Source organism: Acanthopagrus latus, chromosome 13, assembly GCF_904848185.1.
Source record: "Acanthopagrus latus isolate v.2019 chromosome 13, fAcaLat1.1, whole genome shotgun sequence".
Classification (NCBI taxonomy): Eukaryota; Metazoa; Chordata; class Actinopteri; order Spariformes; family Sparidae; genus Acanthopagrus; species Acanthopagrus latus.
In genome coordinates, this window is record NC_051051.1 from 12,482,010 (window position 1) to 12,503,719 (window position 21,710).

Below are 21,710 nucleotides of genomic sequence, written 5' to 3' on the forward strand. Positions count from 1 at the left end.
ATTCTAGAGACAGTATAAAGATATTACTCCGCCGCGGAAGATATGTCAAATTATCATTTAAAAGCATACAATTTTCACTAAGCATTCACGCCTATGAGTACGCGTATTATTATCAAATAAAACAAAACAAAATCAAGTAAACATAGTGAAATAGTGCGATTAGTATGGACGGGAACTACTTTCACATGCGGACGGATATTGCAAGATGACGTGTACAGACTCCGGTATATAATACAGTGTCCGCCTGTACTGCAGTACATCGCTTCAGAAGAAGACTACAGAAGATATAGCTGTGCTGCCATAATACGAAATATTTGCTGCGTTTCTTGAAAGTAAGTAATATTTTATCTTAATTTAAATCATATCAGCTTCATACTAAGCATCATTTATACATTCCGTGTTTCTAATTGTTTTTTGGTTACCAGTGCCATGGTTTTACTGCTTAACGTTGAATGAAAAGAGAATTCTTAGGTTAGCAAATGTCAGCTGTGCTGTCTGCATCAAATTGACGTTATTGAATCCGTTTATCCGATTGCCTTATCCATGAACCGTTTTGTCCTCGGTTTCGTCGAAACTGAAAGGTTAACGCCGTAGTGTTTAGCTTATGTTAGCTGTAGCACTGACTCAACATTTCCAGTATCGTCCATTAGCGGGGAACAAGCTGAACAAAAGGAAGGTCAATATGATCTCAAAATGGCGCTGGGTCCGGAAGGCAGCAGAGCTGCCAGTAGTTCAGAGATTCAAATTTCCTTCGTTTCAAATAGATTTATAAAATACATAGTTTAAGATTTTGTGATGTGACCTGACGTGTAAGCAGTAGTCAGAGCTATATTTGTAGTGTAACTTATGAAGAGTAATTAAAGGGTTGTTACAAGAGTTGGTATATTGCTTCTGTGTTTATAACTTTACATGCCGATATATTTTATGGATGTTTGGTTATTTTTTCCAATTACATTCATAATTAATTTTAATGGATCTCAATTATTTTTCTATTCAGGCACAAATATGCAGATCTTTGTGAAAACTCTCACTGGCAAGACCATCACCCTTGAGGTTGAGCCAAGCGACACTATTGAGAACGTGAAGGCCAAGATCCAGGATAAAGAAGGCATTCCCCCAGACCAGCAGAGGCTGATCTTTGCTGGCAAGCAGCTCGAAGATGGCCGCACCCTCTCCGACTACAACATCCAGAAAGAATCCACCCTCCATCTTGTCCTGCGTCTGAGGGGCGGCATGCAGATCTTCGTTAAAACCCTTACTGGCAAGACCATCACCCTTGAGGTTGAGCCCAGTGACACTATTGAGAATGTCAAGGCCAAGATCCAAGACAAGGAAGGCATTCCCCCAGACCAGCAGAGGCTGATCTTCGCCGGCAAGCAGCTTGAAGATGGCCGCACCCTCTCCGACTACAACATCCAGAAAGAATCCACCCTCCATCTTGTCCTGCGTCTGAGGGGCGGCATGCAGATCTTTGTCAAGACCCTCACTGGCAAGACCATCACCCTGGAGGTTGAGCCAAGCGACACCATTGAGAATGTCAAGGCCAAGATCCAGGACAAGGAAGGCATTCCCCCAGACCAGCAGAGGCTGATCTTCGCCGGCAAGCAGCTTGAAGATGGCCGCACCCTCTCCGACTACAACATCCAGAAAGAATCAACCCTCCACCTTGTCCTGCGTCTGAGGGGCGGCATGCAGATCTTTGTCAAGACCCTCACTGGCAAGACCATCACCCTGGAGGTTGAGCCCAGTGACACTATTGAGAATGTCAAGGCCAAGATCCAAGACAAGGAAGGCATTCCCCCAGACCAGCAGAGGCTGATCTTTGCCGGCAAGCAGCTTGAAGATGGCCGCACCCTCTCCGACTACAACATCCAGAAAGAATCCACCCTCCATCTTGTCCTGCGTCTGAGGGGCGGCATGCAGATCTTTGTCAAGACCCTCACTGGCAAGACCATCACCCTTGAGGTTGAGCCCAGTGACACTATTGAGAATGTCAAGGCCAAGATCCAGGACAAGGAAGGCATTCCCCCAGACCAGCAGAGGCTGATCTTTGCTGGCAAGCAGCTTGAAGATGGCCGCACCCTCTCCGACTACAACATCCAGAAAGAATCCACCCTCCATCTTGTCCTGCGTCTGAGGGGTGGCATGCAGATCTTTGTCAAGACCCTCACTGGCAAGACCATCACCTTGGAGGTTGAGCCAAGTGACACTATTGAGAACGTCAAGGCCAAGATCCAAGACAAGGAAGGCATTCCCCCAGACCAGCAGAGGCTGATCTTTGCCGGCAAGCAGCTTGAGGATGGCCGCACCCTCTCCGACTACAACATCCAGAAAGAATCCACCCTCCATCTTGTCTTGCGTCTGAGGGGCGGCATGCAGATCTTTGTCAAGACCCTCACCGGCAAGACCATCACCCTTGAGGTTGAGCCAAGCGACACTATTGAGAACGTCAAGGCCAAGATCCAAGACAAGGAAGGCATTCCCCCAGACCAGCAGAGGCTGATCTTTGCCGGCAAGCAGCTTGAAGATGGCCGCACCCTCTCCGACTACAACATCCAGAAAGAATCCACCCTCCATCTTGTCCTGCGTCTGAGGGGCGGCATGCAGATCTTTGTCAAGACCCTCACTGGCAAGACCATCACCCTGGAGGTTGAGCCAAGTGACACTATTGAAAATGTCAAGGCCAAGATCCAGGACAAGGAAGGCATTCCCCCAGACCAGCAGAGGCTGATCTTTGCTGGGAAGCAGCTGGAGGATGGCCGTACCCTCTCCGACTACAACATCCAGAAAGAGTCCACTCTCCATCTTGTCCTGCGTCTGAGGGGTGGGCAGTAAAGTGATTTATGATTCCATGTTCTTAACCTCATTTCCTTCAAGTTAATGTGCTACGTATGACATATTGTACATGCCGTGTTGAAAATGTTACACATGACAAAGGTGTTTACCTTAACATGACCAAAAGTTCAATGCACATCACTTAATAAAGAATTAAATGTAACTTTTTGGTGTTGTTCATTCATGGTTCAAATCCACAGTTACGATTGATAACAACAGTATAGAAGCTAAAACGCTCCTTAATACACATAATACTAAAGAGAAATATGTCATTTGATTTTCACAACATAGCTTTGTCTGTAGAAGGAATGTAGTCGGGGGATAATCAAAACTTGGGTGTTTCCGGGTTTTTTTCAAATGCTTTGCTGGTAGCGAATGGTGTAGCAACTGCTTTTTAACAACTAAAAATGACCAGTAATTCTGATGAATTGAGATGCATTCAGATGTAAATCCTACTAGGAGCATAAAGCATGGTGTGGTAATGATAATGGCAAAGTAACTGCTAAATTTGATCATTTGAAAACATGATTAAGCTCAACTAGCACTGGACACTGGACTGGGCACAAGAAAATACACTACAGAATCTTGGAGTGAATCATCAAAAACAATGCTTATGAACCAAATCTTAAATTGAAGTAAGGACATCACAATATTTCATTAATTAGTAAGATTAAATGTGTGTCCAAAGCCTTGTTACCACTGTTGTGTTTATCAAAATAGCATTAATGCACATGAAAGCACTGTAAATGCTTCAATATCTGACAACCAGCTATACATCTCTATGTCACATCCACAGTCACAAACATATAGATTTGGTCATCAGTAATGAGTTAACTAAAGTTTCAATCAGATGCCTACAGAATGAATAAACTGCAGTGTTCTTTGCAGTGTTGCCTGTCAGAATATCAGGAAAGGTGTGACTAGTTTCCATTAATAAGGTTTTGGCGCCATCTATTGTCGAGCAAGAGGCTAACATACATAGAGAAAGTTGAGGGGTGAACATTTGTGATATGAAGCTGGCAGAAAAGTATTGACATCCCAGGGGGAATGTATGATTTCAATAAAAAAAACAAATGGAGAGGTAATACTACCTTATAACAAAAGCAAAGATTTGGTCCTTGTACATGCAAGTTGTAGGACAAAAGAAGTTCCTTTATGAAGACAGAAATTGTTATCAGCACAAGGAAACAGGAAAATGTGACTATGATGACATGTTTTATCCTGACCTAGAATAGTTGACAGAGTGTGCTAGAGTCTTCCAAGAAAGCAAATGGGCAACGTGATTGTTTCTAGATTTTCACAAAAACATATTGTAGCCTTATGTTAGGGCTTAGCAGGCAAGAAGGACCCCAGTGTCCCTCATAGTTTGGATATACTTGGCATAAATGTGTTAAGACACAGGAAAACCAAGTTGCCAGCAAAAATCAGTGGCAGAAAATTCTTGCTGATATTGCTTGTTATTCAGGAAGTAGCCTTATATGTGAGCAAGGTGAATGTGTGATGACGTTTGAGCATACATTGACAACTCATAAAAATGTGGCTCACAAACATCGAGAATGTGACTTCTATTTGAGCCTACAATAAAGACTAAATTTAGGGATGTCACTATAGTCTAGTGAGGATAGTAGTGTGGATTATGGCTAGCACACGGATTGTACAGTGGTATTTACAACTAATCCAAAGCTAAACTGGCTCAACACTGGCATCTGGATAATCGGGTGTCAGCTGTTTATCCTGCCAAATGCATTCATCCCATCACAGTGCTGACCTTAGTCTGCTCTCAGTTTGTGCATCAAGATGAGGAGAATATATGAAAAAGAACTCTTGTAACACACTACTTATCAAATTTCTGACAACAACTTGCATTATATATAGTATATTTCATAGAGCAATTATATTCTAACAGAAAATATGTGAAAGTTGCAAAAGAAAAGTGGTGTATTATGTAGGACTATCCTATAATCTTTTAGTTTGATTGTCAGCCCCAGATAAGGTCTGCACTTGGCCTCTTTAGCCCAAGCTGTGTTTTTTTTAACTGTCTTATAAAACAGAAGTTCCTGTTTTTTTTTTGTTTTTTTGTTTGTTTTTTTTGTCAACAGTCACATGTCTTATGATTTAGGGACAGAGACGTGGACTAGACTCCAGTCACTGTTTTGACTTGCAACTTCACAGAAAATAAATAAAAACTTGACTTGGAATTGAAAGTTAAAACATGTGACTTGGTCTCTTGACTACAGACATAATGATTCAAATGATTTGTCTGTTTTCATTCCATGTTTTGAATTTAGGTTTTAAAATACGAATTTCACTTTTTAAAAGTGAGTTTTTTTTGTATTTAAAAAGTGATGCTAAAACAAATGTGCTTTTAAAGAGTTTTGTTTTTCCTTGATTATTCTCTAAATATCTATAAACTATCATACAAATTAATTTAATTGTCAACCTGGAGCATGTTAGATACACTGGCCAATAATATCATCATTAGACAGCTACCGATTGCAATATGAAGCAGCATCATATCTATCGCTTAGGACAGATGTCCAGGAACAAGCGTGTAGAATGATTATATCATCATAACAATTCTATCTGGACTCAACTGAATATTTGTAAAGCAGTTTAAATATGACATTTTCACACACTCCCATATTTTCCTTCCACCTGAGTGAATTATCACCTTGGTAAATGATCAGCTGCATTCAACGTAAACCAACAGCAGCTGTCACACTGGGTTTTTTCCTCCGCCAAGTAATTACGCAGTTACTGATGTTTCTTTGAAGCAATTTGTGTTAGTTGAAGTAATTATGTGGTTTGTATGCTGCAGATAGATATACTTGAATAAAATATTCTATACTCAATGTTTGAATCATGTAGGTTTAAAACTACGTATAAACACTAGAAATTGGAACTGTTTTCCATTGCGGATGAATATCTCTCGATGACGTGTCCCCTGTATAAATTATCCGATTGCTGTGGCAACTGCACAGTCAGAGGGAGGTGTCATCAGAGGAAAGTGGGTCAACCGGCAGAAAAAATCGTGAGTAACTCACAGTCCTTCGTTAAAAACAATATTACGTGCATTTTTAAAATGTTATCTATGTTATCGGTTGCTCTTCCTCCGGTTTACAGTTTGTACAGTTTTGAACTGCTGTCTGCCCCGCTTTTAGCAGATAGCTAAATGCTTCCCAAACAATAACTGTAAATGCTAACGTTAGCTGGCAACCTCAACTTTACGTTTAGATGATAATGTAACCGAATGTTAAACTAGTTAACCTACGTTGAGAAATTACGTGATACAGGATTACTTAACCTATCAATCCTCAGGTTGAACAGTAATGTTTGACATTAGTTATCGTTAACAAAGGTACAACATTTCTAGCTGTGTCGTCCATTAGCTGGTAACATTAGCTGAACAAAACGAAGGCAAACAACAATAGCTTATTTTAAAATGGCGCTGGTGCTCGAATCGCCGGTTTCCTACCAGTGTGTTCATCTGACAAAGTAAGAATTAGCCCACCTTTTATTCAAATAAAGTAAAAAGCAACCAACCGAACAGTATGGCCTGTATGTGTGAAATGTCTGTTTTTAAGGTGATTTCATAAGAAGCAAATGTTGTTCCCCTGACAGGAAGAAGTCACGGTTTAGCATAAATGGCAATAGATTAAAATGGAGATGTTATCTGAAAAGGATAAAGGCCCTCTTTCTTTAATGTTGGCATGTCAGATTTTTTGACACCTTCTCAATGTATATGTAGAGCATGAATTAAATGGTGTAACTAACACGGAAATCTTAATTTTTCACAGGCACAAACATGCAGATCTTTGTAAAGACACTCACTGGCAAGACCATCACCCTTGAGGTTGAGCCCAGTGACACCATAGAGAATGTCAAGGCTAAGATCCAGGACAAGGAGGGCATTCCCCCAGACCAGCAGAGGCTGATCTTTGCCGGAAAGCAGCTGGAAGATGGTCGCACCCTCTCCGACTATAACATCCAGAAGGAGTCCACCCTCCATCTTGTCCTGCGTCTGAGGGGCGGCATGCAGATCTTTGTCAAGACCCTCACTGGCAAGACCATCACCCTGGAGGTTGAGCCCAGTGACACTATTGAGAACGTCAAGGCCAAGATCCAGGACAAGGAAGGCATTCCCCCAGACCAGCAGAGGCTGATCTTTGCCGGCAAGCAGCTTGAGGATGGCCGTACCCTCTCTGACTACAACATCCAGAAAGAATCCACCCTCCATCTTGTCCTGCGTCTGAGGGGCGGCATGCAGATCTTTGTCAAGACCCTCACTGGCAAGACCATCACCCTGGAGGTTGAGCCTAGCGACACTATTGAGAACGTCAAGGCCAAGATCCAGGACAAGGAAGGCATTCCCCCAGACCAACAGAGGCTGATCTTTGCCGGCAAGCAGCTTGAAGATGGCCGCACCCTTTCCGACTACAACATCCAGAAGGAGTCCACCCTCCATCTTGTCCTGCGTCTGAGGGGTGGTCAATAAATCATTCCATGTTTTTACTTGATTTACATGACAGCATATCCCAATAAAATATTATAGTTTATAAGGTGTTTTCCCTTTTTGTGCACATTTGTTTAGAGTATGAATGCTAAGAGAGCTGATGGAATTTTAATATTGCCCTGTTGAAATGCAATTACAGTTATACTTTCAGATCTATTTTCTCTTTCTGTGGTAATAAGCCTATGGATTAAAATGGGCAATGTTGGAAAGTGTATTAATTTTATATTTGAATTTTTATTGTATTAATATATTTTTGTCTTTTAGATTTGAATATAATGTCAAATCTGGAGCCTGAACTGAAGTTAAAAGTCATGTCAAAGTGAGTTTTACTCAGCAAACTCTCTTGCTCTTTGTAAAAACCTAGAATACATAGTATTACCTCATTAATCATCTGGGCAACAGGGAAATGTTTGTTCGATGGTCAAAAAATTAAATCAAAGGAAGAGTGAAACCTCACATGGAACCACTAGAGGTCACTATCTTATTAGTAGTTCTCCCACCCTCAGATTGTAGGAAGTTACAGTTACAAATGTCCTTTCTCACTACAAATCTCTGGTTAATAGTGACAGTGCCTGTGTAGCATAGTGTACTACATATGTTTAATTGCCTTAAATAGTCATAACCTGCTGCCACAATGCCTAACATGTTAATCCGGCTAAGTACTGACAGATGGCTCCAGACAAGTTGAAGATGCTAGTATTCAGTGCAGTAACTGCAACTGCAGTTGAGGAACCTAAATCAAACAGATCTGTGGAAGAGACCCAGCCATAAAGCCAGTAATACAAGAAAAATTAATTGTTGAGGCTTAAACTAATTTAACTATGGCAACATAATTGAAGATGATGGCACATGGCACATGGTGTCTCACCATGGAGGTTAAAGAGAAATGAGGGAAGTTTTCAGTGATCTTGAAAGACAAACAATGACAATAAGAGGAGGATATTCCAAATGTGGAGGTTAAGCTGTTTGTATAGCCTAGGATATGAAAATATACAACTGTCATAAATATAACAATCTCAGACTGAACTGTCTGTGGTTGATTGGCTTTGTGGGTAATGTAGGTACAACGGTTTGACAAGAAAGAAAAATGGGAAGTAATCAAAACTGGATGTGTTGCATCAAATTTGAAAAAAAAAAAAAAAAAATGTTCGTTGTGAGAATTTTCTATAGAAGTGCAAATCAGTGGAGCACTCTGCCCTGTGATTTCCATAAGTGGTTATCCAACTGTGCAGGAATTGCCTAAAGGTGCATAATAAAGAAAAGTACTTAACTAGAATGGCACTCAATGGAGCAGATACCTTCTCCAAGGCCTAACATTCCCCATTAATTCAACGAAGCCAAATCAAATATGAAACTTGACAACGCTAAACATTTTAAACCACCCACAAATAATTTAGGCTCACCAGACCTATAACAGCGCACAACTAGGACAACAGAACAACGCAGGTGAAATCGCAACCTCCACTGTGTTGTGGAAAGAACAATAGATTAATGTACGATCTGCATCAAATTGTACTCACTTATAGACACCAGCCACCTTAATGCATCTGTTTGTTTTTGTTTTTTTAAAAAATCATGCAGAATTGCATGACCAAGAAATTCATTAAATTCTTATTAGAATAAGTGTTGAATAGCTCTATATTCTATGCTCTATATTACGTCCAGCAATTGCTGCACTAACGTTCATGTGGTGACACACACAGAGGCACGGAGAGACTGCTTACTGCAAAACGAGAACGTTTATTGTTGCCTTCACCAAAAATGTTCAAAACGGTATGACCCATATGACTGAGGATATATAAACCTGAAACAAGCTCAGCTGCTGTGGACTCATGTGCAGAATGGGCCCCCCTGCCCACCACACGGCACTGCTGCAGACACACAGTTTGCTGTCCCAATGAAAGATAAATAGGGTAACTTTTTTTTTTTTTTTTTTTTTTTTTTAGAGTGGGAAATTTTAATGAAATCTTAAGCAAGCCAAAGAAGTGTGGATTTACAGATTCACACAGTAGTGGTTTATCATTGGCCACTGCTGCACAAAGTTCTGGGAGGCTCCTGCATTGATAGGACGGTCACAGCATGAACATTTCCTCCACATGTCTGTCAGTGCTGCTCCAGTGCAGGCAGACTTTTGTGGGGTCGGCGGTCCGCAGCCCCTCGCTCAGTGTCCGTGCAGGACAAGCGAAGCTGTCATATCAGCTGGGAGCCTCCGAGCTGCTGTCTGTCTGTCTGTCTGTCAGTCGGTCTGTCTGCGTGTCTGTCCGTCTGTCTGTCTCACTCGGGCAGGAGGAGGCATGGCAGGCTGGGGGGGCTTCTTCTTCTCTCTCCTCAACTACAAGACCGAGAAATATGTCATCGCCGAAAACAGGAGGATCGGAATATTGTTCAGACTCTACCAGCTGGCCGTGCTGGGATACATAATCGGGTGAGCTCGCGATGCATGAATAAAGCAACCGTTTAGAGAAAAGTGATTCACAGAGTTAAAAATAAGTTGAGCTTGTCAAAGCTGCTGTTAAAGCGGCAGCGACAGAGTTCCCATTATGATTTTTTTTTCTTTTTTAAGAAAAGCTGGTGTTGGTGAATTCGTAAACGTTTTGAAAATTGCTGTAGTGACAGGAAGCTCTCGTGCCCCCCAACACAAGCCCTCATGTGTGATGTCACTCTGATGTATGGAAGAGACATTATGAAAGCTGAACAGGTGACAGTGACAGTATGGTGGTGAGGGTTAGTAGTAGCTGCTTTGACCTTTACAACTGTTTGTGAAAGTTATTTTTTCCAACTGTAAGATGACCAATTTAGTGGCCGCCCACTGGTAAGGGTCATATTTGGCTCAGTGGCATAGAGGGCTGCTCATGTTCATAATTTTTCAATTTTCATATCATTTTTTAAAAAAATTATTATTATTGCCATGTCATGTCTGGCATCTATGGCCTGTTCTGGTATTTTTGTGCATTTTTTTTTGTTTTTATGCTGACCTCACCCCCTAGGTGCCCGTGCATGCACAAAATAGTTAGATATGTCCCATTGGGGATGCATAAAATATTCTGTGATGTAGCCTGGGATACATTTACACATTAACATTGCTCCTTTCAGCTGCCACATGCTGGTAAACACGCTCAGTGACACTTACAAATGTGCGTGCTGTCAGCCCGGGCCACGCTCACAAATGCTCGTACCGCTGCATCACAACCATGTTGATATGAGGGGGGAAAAAAAGCCATAATGAAGTCTGATGTTTGGCATGATTGTCACAGGTGGGTGTTTGTGGTGAAGAAAGGCTACCAGGAGAGAGAAGAGGCCATCCAGACCTCAGTCATCACCAAGCTTAAAGGCGTCACGCTGACCAACAGCTCTGAGACGGGCCTTCACTTGTGGAGCGCTGAGGATTACGTCATACCTCCAAATGTGAGCCCTTCTATCTATCTATCTATCTATCTATCTAGAGAAAAAAAAAGTTCATCTCAGTTTACATGTGTCACAGGTCAAAGCACTCCCCAATTACCTTCCTGTCAGGACAGATTATGACCCCACTGAGTGTCCGTTTTAGTATATATCATTAGTCTCAGCATCTGTCCCCACAGTTTAATCTATATTGGACTTCTTGGGAGTTGTAATTTGTTTAACCTTTCGCTTTCTCGATCTCACTGTCTGGGTCTAATTTTATTTTGTAGGGCGAGCAGGTGTTCTTCATCGTGACAAATTACATAGAGACGCCCAATCAGAGGCTGGGGTACTGTGCTGAGGTGAGCAAACAGAAGACGAGGAATCGAATTATTAATTGTGTTTTTTGTTTCCCCCATTGTAATGTGACTTTAGGTTACAGTCCACACAATTGCATTCTCATTTCCAGCAGTGGTTGTTCTGTCTCACAGAGCTTCAGGGTGCCGGATGGACGATGTCAAAGTGATTATGACTGTGCGGAGGGGGAGGCTGTAATAGCAGGCCATGGTGAGGATCACTCAGTGCGCTGTGGTCTAATAATCTTGGGAGCTTTTTTGTTTTGTTTTGTTTTAGCCTTAATTAAAAGTGGACATATTTATCTGGAGGTCAAGATCTTGATTATTGGACAGTAACACTCTACACAATATTCTGCATGATGAAAAAGTGATCATTTTTAATTAAAAAGTAATACAAGTGTAAACTGTCTTTAGAATCACGTTAGCGTAGTTAGAGTTCACAGAGTAATAAGTCGGAAACCTGTACCGACTGATCTATCTTATCAGCTTTTTACAAAGTAAATAGGAGAACAAAAAAAAAGAAAAAAAAAAGAACATGGGTTGTTTTTCATTTGAGATGGATTAAAAAGGGAGAAAAAAAAACTAATTTGTAGAAATAACATTTCAGGGAAAAATACTTTTTCAGATTAACTGAGATTTCATTTCTGGAAGCCTAATAAGACAGTGATTCTTTCCATTACAGACCTTTAATACATTGTATCATACCATGTATTTTTTTTATGGACAGTGTGTCTGGCTTAAAGGAACAACTCACCCAAAAATGACAATTCACTCATGATCTAGTCATCCCCATGCAGACAGAAAGTCAGGTAAAATTTTGTGGCCCACAAATCATATCTGGAGCGTCACAGCAAAACACCATTGCAGCGTTCTCCAAAACAGCCGAAGTAGAATAGGGATCTGTTTTAAAATGCACAAAAAAAAAAGAAAAAAAAACAATGAAAGAAACATAAAATGGCTCCAAGTCTCTGGCAGCCATGAGATTGCAAATTGAATTGAAAGGTATAATTTGCACCCTCAGTGTGTGGTCGAGGTCATACACCCATTTCAGACGGGACGCATGCTAATTGATTTAGCTTAGAAGCTACAGTGAATATTTCATCTTAAAAAGGGTTGTAAATAAAGTATTTTTCAAATGTACTTTGGATCTCGGGTCGTCAAGAGACTTTTTCATCACGATAATGAGCTGTGTGACATGGAGCCGTTTTATGTTTTGTTTGACTGCCGTTTTTGGGTGAACTGTTCCTTTGAGCCATTTTTTTTTTTTTTGGTAATTGCTTTTCTAGCTGCAAAGCTCATTATTCCAAGGAGGCGCTTTGGTGTTTCAACAATGTTCTCTAATAGGTAAATGTTATACATGTTTCATCAAGCAGCCACACACATTAGGAAAAGGTTTCTTATTGGTCTATTTTGGAATAAACTCTCCTAAAGCTGCTCAGAGACTCTTTGCTCTCTCCATCAGGAATCAAGACGGGCGTGTGTTTAAACAGCACTGGGACCTGTGAGATCAACGCCTGGTGTCCTGTCGAGTACAGCAAGAGACCCCCGTGAGAGCCCTTCCTCTTTTTGCAGATCTCTGGAGATTTGCCATTTTGTGCCACTACTCTGACACTCACTCTGATCCCTCACAGGGACGCAGATATTTCACAGGTTCTATTTATTACTAATGCAGCCTGTCAGCTCCACTTGTTTTGTGCTTTGTACACAGCTGCCTGTCTCTTTCACTTCCAGAGAGCCCTTACTGAGCGAAGCCGAGAACTTCACCATCTACATAAAGAATTTTGTCAGGTTTCCCAAGTTTGAATTCTCCAAGTAAGTGGCTGTAAGTGGCGCTGATGGCTGGTGTGTGGATGGTTTTCAAGGCATCATGACAGAGTTCGCAGAGTGAGCTGAGAGATGTATGTGTTCTGATGGCTGCTTGAAATAGCTTTAGGGTGCAGGGAGCTTTCTATTTATACCAGCCTGTGCATTGCACTCAGTGAGACAGTGAAACAGTCATCTGAGACGTCCTTGACAGCAGGCCTTGCCCTGGACAGGTGTCAGATCAGATGGGGCTAGCCCAGCAAGCTGCGGTGCTGCCTTCTCTTCTGTTGTCTGTTCAAGTCCTGCAGGAAAGCAGATAGATGCCACAAGGCACGGCTAATTCATCAGTCACCATCTTGCTCTAATTACACAGCAATCATCTACCTATGTTTCCGTACTGATCTTGATTTGCTTGTGTTTAATGGGGTTGGCTGGTAATACAAATCCCTCCTAATGAGTGTTACTCGGAACGCCTGGCAACACAACACGTCTTACGGCGTGAGACATCCAGTTACACCGGAGTCAAAGGGTGTAACGCGGCGGGGTTGATTGACGCACACACACTGTACATGCCACTGTCGGTGTGTGTGTGTGAGGAAAACCTTTGAGCCACGCTGAACATATTTTACTCAGGGCTGTTTATCTTGACAAATATTGCATATAAGCTCAGAGTGCAGTCAGATATAATGGTATTAAGAGATCACTGAAGACAGTATAAGAGCTAAGCAGTAATAGTGGCTAACAAAGAGATTGGAAGGTCAAAGCCGATGTGAGAAGCTGATAGAATTCTGTGACTCTTAGTTGGCAGGATCAAGTGTCTTCTTCTGTTTCCATCCCTCCTCTTCTATGGGAAGATTATTGCTCTTCCACAGGACAAACTGTGATAAACTCAAAGGTTCATGAAGTTCATTGTGAAAATAAGACTGGTTTCCATGTTTCCTGAAAATCATTTGACATTTGATAAAAATTCATGTCTGCTGGGTTGACTCCTAGGTCCAACGTCCTTGAAACGTCAGACGACACCTACCTGAAAAGATGCTCCTACGACAGAGAGACCCACCTGTACTGCCCCATCTTCCGGGTTGGTGATGTGGTACGCTGGACGGGACATGACTTCCAGGACATGGCTGTTAAGGTACAGAGTTTAATAACGTGTGAGAGTGGGTTTGGTTCCTGGCTTTCTCGCAGTCATTTGATTAAAAAAAAAATAATAATTATAATACATCATCTCTTTTATGACTTAAAGAAATCCCTTATGGCTGCTTGTGATTGCTGTAATAACTTTAGATGAATTCACCTGTACTCCCCTGCTGAACTAAAGAATCTGAATGGAATCAAACCACTTAGTGACATCGCTGCATGGCAGCTGTGTTGAAGAGACCAGGAAGAGAAACATCACTGCGATGGTAGATTTCTTGAGATCATGGGGGTGAAAAAAACTGTTCTGGGAACTGGAGGAGGAGAAACTTGACTGCTACTGCAACATCCCCAGACTTGAAAATCATAAGAAACTACAAGTGTACGAACATGATGAAACACAAATAAAACAGAGGTGCATTATTGATTAATGGCAAACAAACATACAGGACAGCACATGTTTAAAAACAGTTCCATTCAAATGCTGAGTAGTTTGAAATCAGTCTTAAACCGACCTATAGGTATAACTGTATCAAGCTTGAATATTTGTATTCAGAAACCCTTTCTGTACTGTGTCCCGTTAGTAACATGCAGACCAGTGTCTGCGATATCTCTGGCTCTTGAGAATGTCACCAATTTGTTTTGTTGGCATCAAGGACTAATTTCAGGTTAAGAAGAGAATCTTCCAGTTGCTGAAGCCTGCTGGAGAATTATAATGGATTTATGAGCATTTTCAGCACAACAGTACAGAACTGTATCATCAGCATAGAGATGGGCGTTCCAGTTTGTAGTAGTCGATGTAATATTGCTAATATAGATTGTGAATAAGACAGGACCCAGTATTAAACCTTGCTGAACCCCTTAGGACAATGGCAAAAACATGGAACGGTCATGTCCTACAGTCAAACATTGTTGTCTATGAGCCAGGTAGTCTTTGAAGCAATTGTAGAATTACAATCAAAACCAACATAACTTAACCTCCGTATGAGCAAAGTATGGTCAACAGTATCAAAAGCTTTTGAGAGGGCAGCACAGTATTTCCCTTTATCAGCAGCAGATATAATGTTGGTAGCAGTGCTATGCTTAGCTCTGAAACCAGACCGGTGAGTACTCAAAACAGGATACACTGAGAGGAATAATTGGATGTGATTATTGACTAATGATTCCAGGACTTTAGCAAGACAAGGAAGTCGATAGTTGTTAATATCGGCTTTATCACCACCTTTATGCAGTGGGACAACACAACATTTATTTGTCAGTTATTAAATGTTATACTAGAGGGAATAGGCATGGAGGGATTTGTTTTTACATTTTACTGGCCTCCAAAATTTGGATGGGTTTGATATTTGGCCTTTGCTTTTCTCAGGAAACATGAGCATTTATTTCTGAGCTGTCTAAATGTTGACCAGTGGGCCTCCTCACCAGTTAATTTGATCGGCTTTATGAGGGGACAGTCTTCTTGCCCTGCAGAGTTAATTTCGTTTCTGTCTTTCTGCGGTTTTTGGAAATAAAATCCGTAATTGATCCAAACCAAAACAATGCAGAGTGTGAGAGGAGTGCCATGGCAGAGAGAGAGAGAGAGAGAGAGAGAGAGAGAGAGAGAAAGAGACCATCACCCAAAATTGACTTTTGCAGAATTCATTCATAATACAAAAGTAACATAATTACAGCATTTGGAGCCACGCTCGAGGTTTTCATTATTTATTTAATTAGTAAGAAGTCCATCCTGTGATGGGAATGCCTTCTAGCTGGGTGGAGAGAGAAGTCTGCCTCCTACACAGGAACAGGAAAATCACACACAGCGGTTGTTGTATAAATACTAAAATAATTCATTAATAAGTTCTACTTGCTTCATTTTTCCAGAGCTTTCAGGCACATTGTGCGGCCTTCATCAGTAGATGTGATTTACTCAGTCATCGTGGAGGCGGTTAGTCGATAACAGGCGGCTCTCCCGCTCCTGTGACTCTGTTTACTTGTTAGGGTGTGACAGTTTACACCCTTATCATAGACCTTTTGTCTCTGAGGACTTTTGGAACATCCCGCCATGAAAAAGTACAGTTGTAAATTGATAAAATGAATGATGGCTGAATTTATTTTTAGCTGCTTCAGCCGAAGGACGCTGGTGTTTCACGCACGCATACAGGTAATTAGGTGCGGGGACCAGTTCGCGATGTTGTTGGAGGTGCAAACAAACGTGCAGCGTTGAGATCACTCAGGTTATCACTCTAATGTAATTTAAGGTGGGTGGTCCAAATATGCCTACATTCGTTTATAGCACCCTAGCTGGATCTCAGACATCCAATCGGGATGATAAGTTGAACATTAAACTTTATACATTTATCTCATCCGTCAATATTTCTACCCGAGACATGAGGATATTTTAATCAGCAGTGGTGGTTGCTCAGCGGTTAAGACAACTCCCACGATCCCATGCTACTTACATGTGCATTTCTTGTGTTGATTGCGAGACCTCGGGGGGCAGAAGTTACATACTGTGCTTTTAACAAGTGTCTGTTACTGTCCGTCAGGGCGGGTCCATCGGCGTCCTCATTGAGTGGAACTGTGACCTGGATAAGGACGCTTCGGAGTGTAATCCGCAGTACAGCTTTACCCGTTTGGACATGAACCAGAACAACTCGGCCACATCGGGATACAATTTCAGGTATGTCCCGTCAGGCATTTAAAGAGAAATAAATCTGTCAATCCACTCTGTTCCTCGTGTCCAACTTGTTTTATTCTTGTCTTTTACGCCGCACACAAACTGATTTTCTTTCTCCTACAGATTCACCAGGTATTACAAGGATCAAAACGGTGAAACCTATCGCACTTTGTATAAAGTGTATGGGATTCGCTTCGATATCATGATCAATGGCCAGGTACTACAGGGAGATGATCAGTCTTTTATGTCTCAGAGAAATGCTTGATTCCAGTAACAGACTTGCCTAAATCCCTGATGTTGTTTTGCAGGCTGGAAAATTCAATATCGTCCCAACCATAATTGCCATCGGCTCGGGCATTGCTCTATGGGGAATAGTGAGTAATTTACTAAATATCATGTTGACTGTCAGTGGGCAATTTATTACTTTATTACTGAGATGTCCTAAAGGATGAGTTCACACAAAAACAAGGGGAAATGAAGTCATTATCTTGTCGACCCCGTGTCAATGAAAAGACGGGTGAAGGTTTTGCTGTGAGGCTCCTGAAATGTTTTGTGGACCATGAAAGGACACCCGTCTGTCCATCGTCTTGAGGGTGAATTTATCCTTTAAGCTTGACTAATGTCATATTCAAGTGCCACTAGAGGGTGACAGATGATCACTAGTAACACAAGTAGTTGTTCTCTGCAGCTCGTGAGCATTCAGTTGATATTTTCTTTCTTTAAGGGCGCCTTTGTGTGCGACATGATCCTGCTGTACATGATGAACACGAGCTCCTACTACCGAGAGAAGAAGTTTGAAATCATCAACTTCAAGTATGGCCAACAAATTGTCACGATGGGTCCTTTTAAGTCGTTTCCCAAATGTCGATCATTGCATTCATTGGCACGCCTCTCCCTCACTGTATGCAACAGGAAAGACCGGACCAAATCAAAGGACGGGAAGGCAGCACACAAGGAAAGGAGATCTAGGAAGGCAGCAGCAGGGAAAGAGGCCGCAAACTCCAAAAAGCCAGAGGAAAATGAAGCCACTGTTGAGAGCCAGCAGCCTGCGGACAGCCGGGGCCCCACCATACCGCGCAACACGGGACAGCGTTACTCTGCCATTCTCTCTAACCAAGGCGCAGAGCCGAGGCATCACATCACTTTCTCGTCACACAATTAAGTTTGCAAGCAGAGCAAGACGAATCCCGGTGGTCTCGGTTCCGATGCGAGAGGTGGAGACAAAAGGCGGACTGATGTTCACTTCTCACCCATTGGCACGACTACTGGCACGCCACTAGCCTGAGTGATGCTTGGCCCCGACCGAACACATGTCGGTCCATGAAATTGTTAATATTCTGCACTGTGCACTTGAGCCAGGACGCTGATTTAGAAATACGCAGAAAGGTGGTTTTCAGTGGCTGGGTCGGGTCGGGATCCAAATTTGGGATGTGGGAGATTACATCAGGTCCATTAAGTAATGATACGCAAACGCACTGTGATGATGCTGATACAATAAGCAAAGTGATGGAAAATGATTTGCTAAAGACTTACTGCTTTACAAACGCATAGAATTAATTGTCTTTGTTCATGTCATATAATCAATTAGCTTTTTTGGCTGTTGATCAGACTAATTAAGCATCATTTCGAGTTGAGCAATATCTGATTGGCCTAGTTCTTATTTTTGCCATTTTCTTGACTTAATTTTAATTCCAAAGAAATAAGCCCATTTCGATTCACTCTTATCACCACTGCATTTATTTGAATTAAATGGGCTCTATGTAACAATTTATAGTCATTTTAATTTATGAATCCCTTTTATAGACCATAAGTGAGCAGATTGGAACATGACGTGAAAAATTAGACTTTCCCTGTCTATGATATGAAAAAGCTGTTTTCTGATGCTAAACTGTGGATTTCTTTGTCAACAGACAGAATTTTGCACAACTTGAGTTCAGAAATGGAGTCTGTTAACATAATGTAATGACAGGCTTACAGCACAACACAGAAGTTCCACAGAGCCCCTTTAAAAGAGGTCGATGCAGAGGTGAAAAGTGTTGAATTAACTTTTGGGCACCAGATCTTTTGAGGGATATAATTCTCAGCACCACAGAAGAGACAAAGCAAGTTTTAGGCATGACGGCTTCCACCCATCATCGACTAAATTATGAAAATCGCAGCAAAAATAGAAATTGTAGCCATTCATGTTATTCCATATTTTTTCCCCATGGACTTCAAATACAGGCCTGGATTAGATCAAATAAACATTGCAGTCGAATACAAAATATTGTAAAACAATTTAATCCCCCCCCACCATCACTTCTAAATTCAGTGTTGGGTCAGGAGAAACATTATCTTGTTAGCAAGGAATCACAGATAAAATGTAAAAAAAGAGACAATATATAGGAAAATGTGTGAAAGGTCTTAATTGTGAGTATTTCAGTTGTGCCCGTGTTGCGACAGGCACCTGAGCGTACTGTTACACTGCTGTATGTTGAGTTGGTTGTGACATTTATATCGGCAAAGCGATGGCTCCAACACAACCAAATGCAACCAAACCAAACCAAAAACAACACAATGTATTTGTGCCGCTGCGGAATGCAGTCGTGATGTGCTACTGTGAGTTTTTTGTGAATGGACAAGCTCTCTGATGATGTACTGGCTGTTGTTAAAGTACAGAGCAAGACGCTGAAGTGCATGGACACCTCCCTCCCTCCTGTTTGTTCTCCGTGTTTCTATTTATTGAACACTCTTTATTGCTGGATGTACTTGTCATGTGGATTTCATGCCTGACAAACTAATAATGTCGACAAACAAATTGTACAGAGGTATTTATTTAAATCAGTACTTAGATCTGTTATAATTTAACCACAGTATTGTACATGAAGTGTAATACAAAGTTCTTACAACTTGTGTGTATGTAATCTCTTTTGATCTATGTGACACTACAGCCTACATTATCATTACTACTATTGTCCTGGTAGGCATAATATCAAGCACAGAGCAGGGGTTAAAGGTTAGATAAGTTCATAGTCACTGCTAAGTGTGGAGCAAAAGGACAAGAGGACAATTTATTTTGCACATTATTGTTAAAACGTCCTCTAAAATCAACAGTTGTTAACAGAAAAAAGTCTTTACTAATGGCTTATCTACAAACAGCAGGACAGACAATATTATTGGTTTACATTGCATTAGATAGGATTAATTCAGGGTTATTTGTTGAAGATCATTTTAGTACACATGCACCATCCCGTAGAGGAAAGTCCAGAAAAGGACGTAAGTGAAAAGACCTCCGACAAGGCCCCCGGTGAAGAGCAGCCGCCGTGATTTGAAGAATTTGTTCCACCGCCGTCCGGCCTTGAGAATGAGCAACAGGGAGAGGAGAAACGCTGAGAGGAAGTAAAAAATAAAGCCATAGAGTCCAGTCAGCCCCAGGATGCCAGCTGTTGCTCCAGACAGGGCAGATACAGAGGTGCGGCAGTAGTCCAGCACAGCGGCGTTGCCCCTCACAGCCACTTCGCTGATGAACTGTGGCCCCTCGCGCTTGGCTACGACTCCAGCCATCTTGGCTCTGGTCAGCTGTCACAGGTAGGTGCTGCTGTTTGAGCAGAGATTGAGACATGATTACAATACATGAGTTCAGTTCATATGTATTTCACAGCAACGGAGACAGGTTACCAAGCAGTTTTAGATTTTATGTACAAAACATAACAAAACCCCATGTTTATAAAATGTAGTGCATTGTTGCAGAATAAACAGCACTACAATAAATAATGTCATTAAAGTCAGCACAACCTCGACAAACTATATGAAACTAGCTGACACATACTTATTTAGGTATTAATAATGATACAGTGGCATATTATATCACCAACAGGGGCCACATATTCAACTTCTAGGAGGCACGACCATTACTAGGCAAGCTCATTAGCATCGGCTTTATGAACGTCAGTAGGTCTAAGGTCAACATGGTACTTTCATTACACATTTCAATAGCTTGACCAGTACGAGAAAAGAAACGGCAAAACCGACTGAAGCAACAGAAAAAAACTGTCAAGTGTTGTTCGACGCTAGCTTAGCTGCTGACTGCATCAAATCAAAGCAAGTTAGCTACTGCATTTAAAGCCTCGCTCTAGTGGCAAAAGTAGCAACATAAATCATCAAAAACACAACAAAAGACGGACACAACTCTAGTCAGCAGAGCATTATCGTTGGACTAACTGCAATACTGCGCGAGTTTCAAAAGCTTGGCGACGAATTAAAACGTTTTATTTTAGCATTCTCATCATCAATGAAGCTAGCAGGCTAGCATTACTAGCTAGCCCCCCCTAAGGTGCTCGCTGACGGTAACGGATGACAGATTCTCACCGGATATAAACGCAGAGACTCGTCGGCTCCTAACAGCGAGATTACACAAACATAATCTGTAAAATAAACTTCACAGACTTGAGCATTAGATTGTTTTTTGAAGGAATGTCAGCTCATATATGACGGAAACAGCACATTCATCTTCGTTTGGATTACACTCCTCGGAAAGAGTCGGCCATGCTACTTCGCAGTGCATTGTGGGAACAGGAATAGGAGGTGATGATATGATGCGTTCGTATAACATTAAAAAGCAGGAAATTCTAGCTTCATGACATATGAAAAAGATTTTCCAGGTTAATTTATATAACATGTTGTGTACAGTCAGATAAATCCGTTCCTTTCTAATATCAAGCACAAACAACAACATATGAATAACTGCACCCCAGAAAGAAAACCTTGATATTGTTTAAATCAAAGGAAAATAACGTCAACAAGACAATTGTGATTACATTCACTGCTACAATTGCTTTGTTTTGATTTATGCTTTTCTCAAAAACAAACCCTGGCCTGGTTATCGTAATTATGCTTGCAATTCTTTAAATCCATTAAAGTGGCTAATACGTGCTAAAAAAAAAAAAAAAAAAAGATGCATATGACAAATATATAAAAAACACTGGTCCACCTGAAGGGAGGGATGAAAGATTTAGTGTATTTGTATTGCTAGCTACACCAGTGTTTG

General features: G+C 41.4%; 3 protein-coding genes across 4 annotated transcripts; 2 read left to right on the top strand and 1 right to left on the bottom strand.

The window, feature by feature from the left end:
- The first annotated feature begins 174 nt into the window (after positions 1 to 174).
- ubb (ubiquitin B) lies at positions 175 to 7,398 on the top strand. The gene is given in 3 exon segments (XM_037120331.1): positions 175 to 332; positions 998 to 2,836; positions 6,633 to 7,398. Coding segments are annotated over 2 exon segments (2,529 nt in total). The 5' UTR covers positions 175 to 332; positions 998 to 1,005; the 3' UTR covers positions 7,331 to 7,398.
- A 1,883-nt stretch (positions 7,399 to 9,281) lies between these two features.
- p2rx5 (purinergic receptor P2X, ligand-gated ion channel, 5) lies at positions 9,282 to 19,315 on the top strand. Its single transcript, XM_037120320.1, has 12 exons — positions 9,282 to 9,773; positions 10,603 to 10,753; positions 11,020 to 11,091; positions 11,221 to 11,296; positions 12,548 to 12,632; positions 12,817 to 12,897; positions 13,882 to 14,023; positions 16,554 to 16,687; positions 16,808 to 16,901; positions 16,993 to 17,058; positions 17,409 to 17,497; positions 17,597 to 19,315. The coding sequence occupies exons 1-12, from the start codon at positions 9,445 to 9,447 to the stop codon at positions 17,844 to 17,846; spliced, it is 1,569 nt and encodes a 522-aa protein (XP_036976215.1). The 5' UTR covers positions 9,282 to 9,444; the 3' UTR covers positions 17,847 to 19,315.
- Positions 19,316 to 19,479: 164 nt separating this feature from the next.
- On the bottom strand, positions 19,480 to 21,243 carry emc6 (ER membrane protein complex subunit 6). 2 transcript variants are annotated; one of them, XM_037120330.1, is made up of 2 exons: positions 21,032 to 21,243; positions 19,480 to 20,258 (listed from the first exon to the last, which is right to left on the bottom strand). In XM_037120330.1, exon 2 carries the CDS (start codon positions 20,225 to 20,227, stop codon positions 19,895 to 19,897), a length of 333 nt encoding a protein of 110 aa, XP_036976225.1. In that variant the 5' UTR covers positions 20,228 to 20,258; positions 21,032 to 21,243; the 3' UTR covers positions 19,480 to 19,894. The 2 variants fall into 2 exon arrangements, with proteins under 2 accessions (XP_036976225.1, XP_036976224.1); XM_037120329.1 differs by having other exon boundaries at positions 19,480 to 20,261; positions 21,032 to 21,240.
- Positions 21,244 to 21,710: the final 467 nt, after the last annotated feature.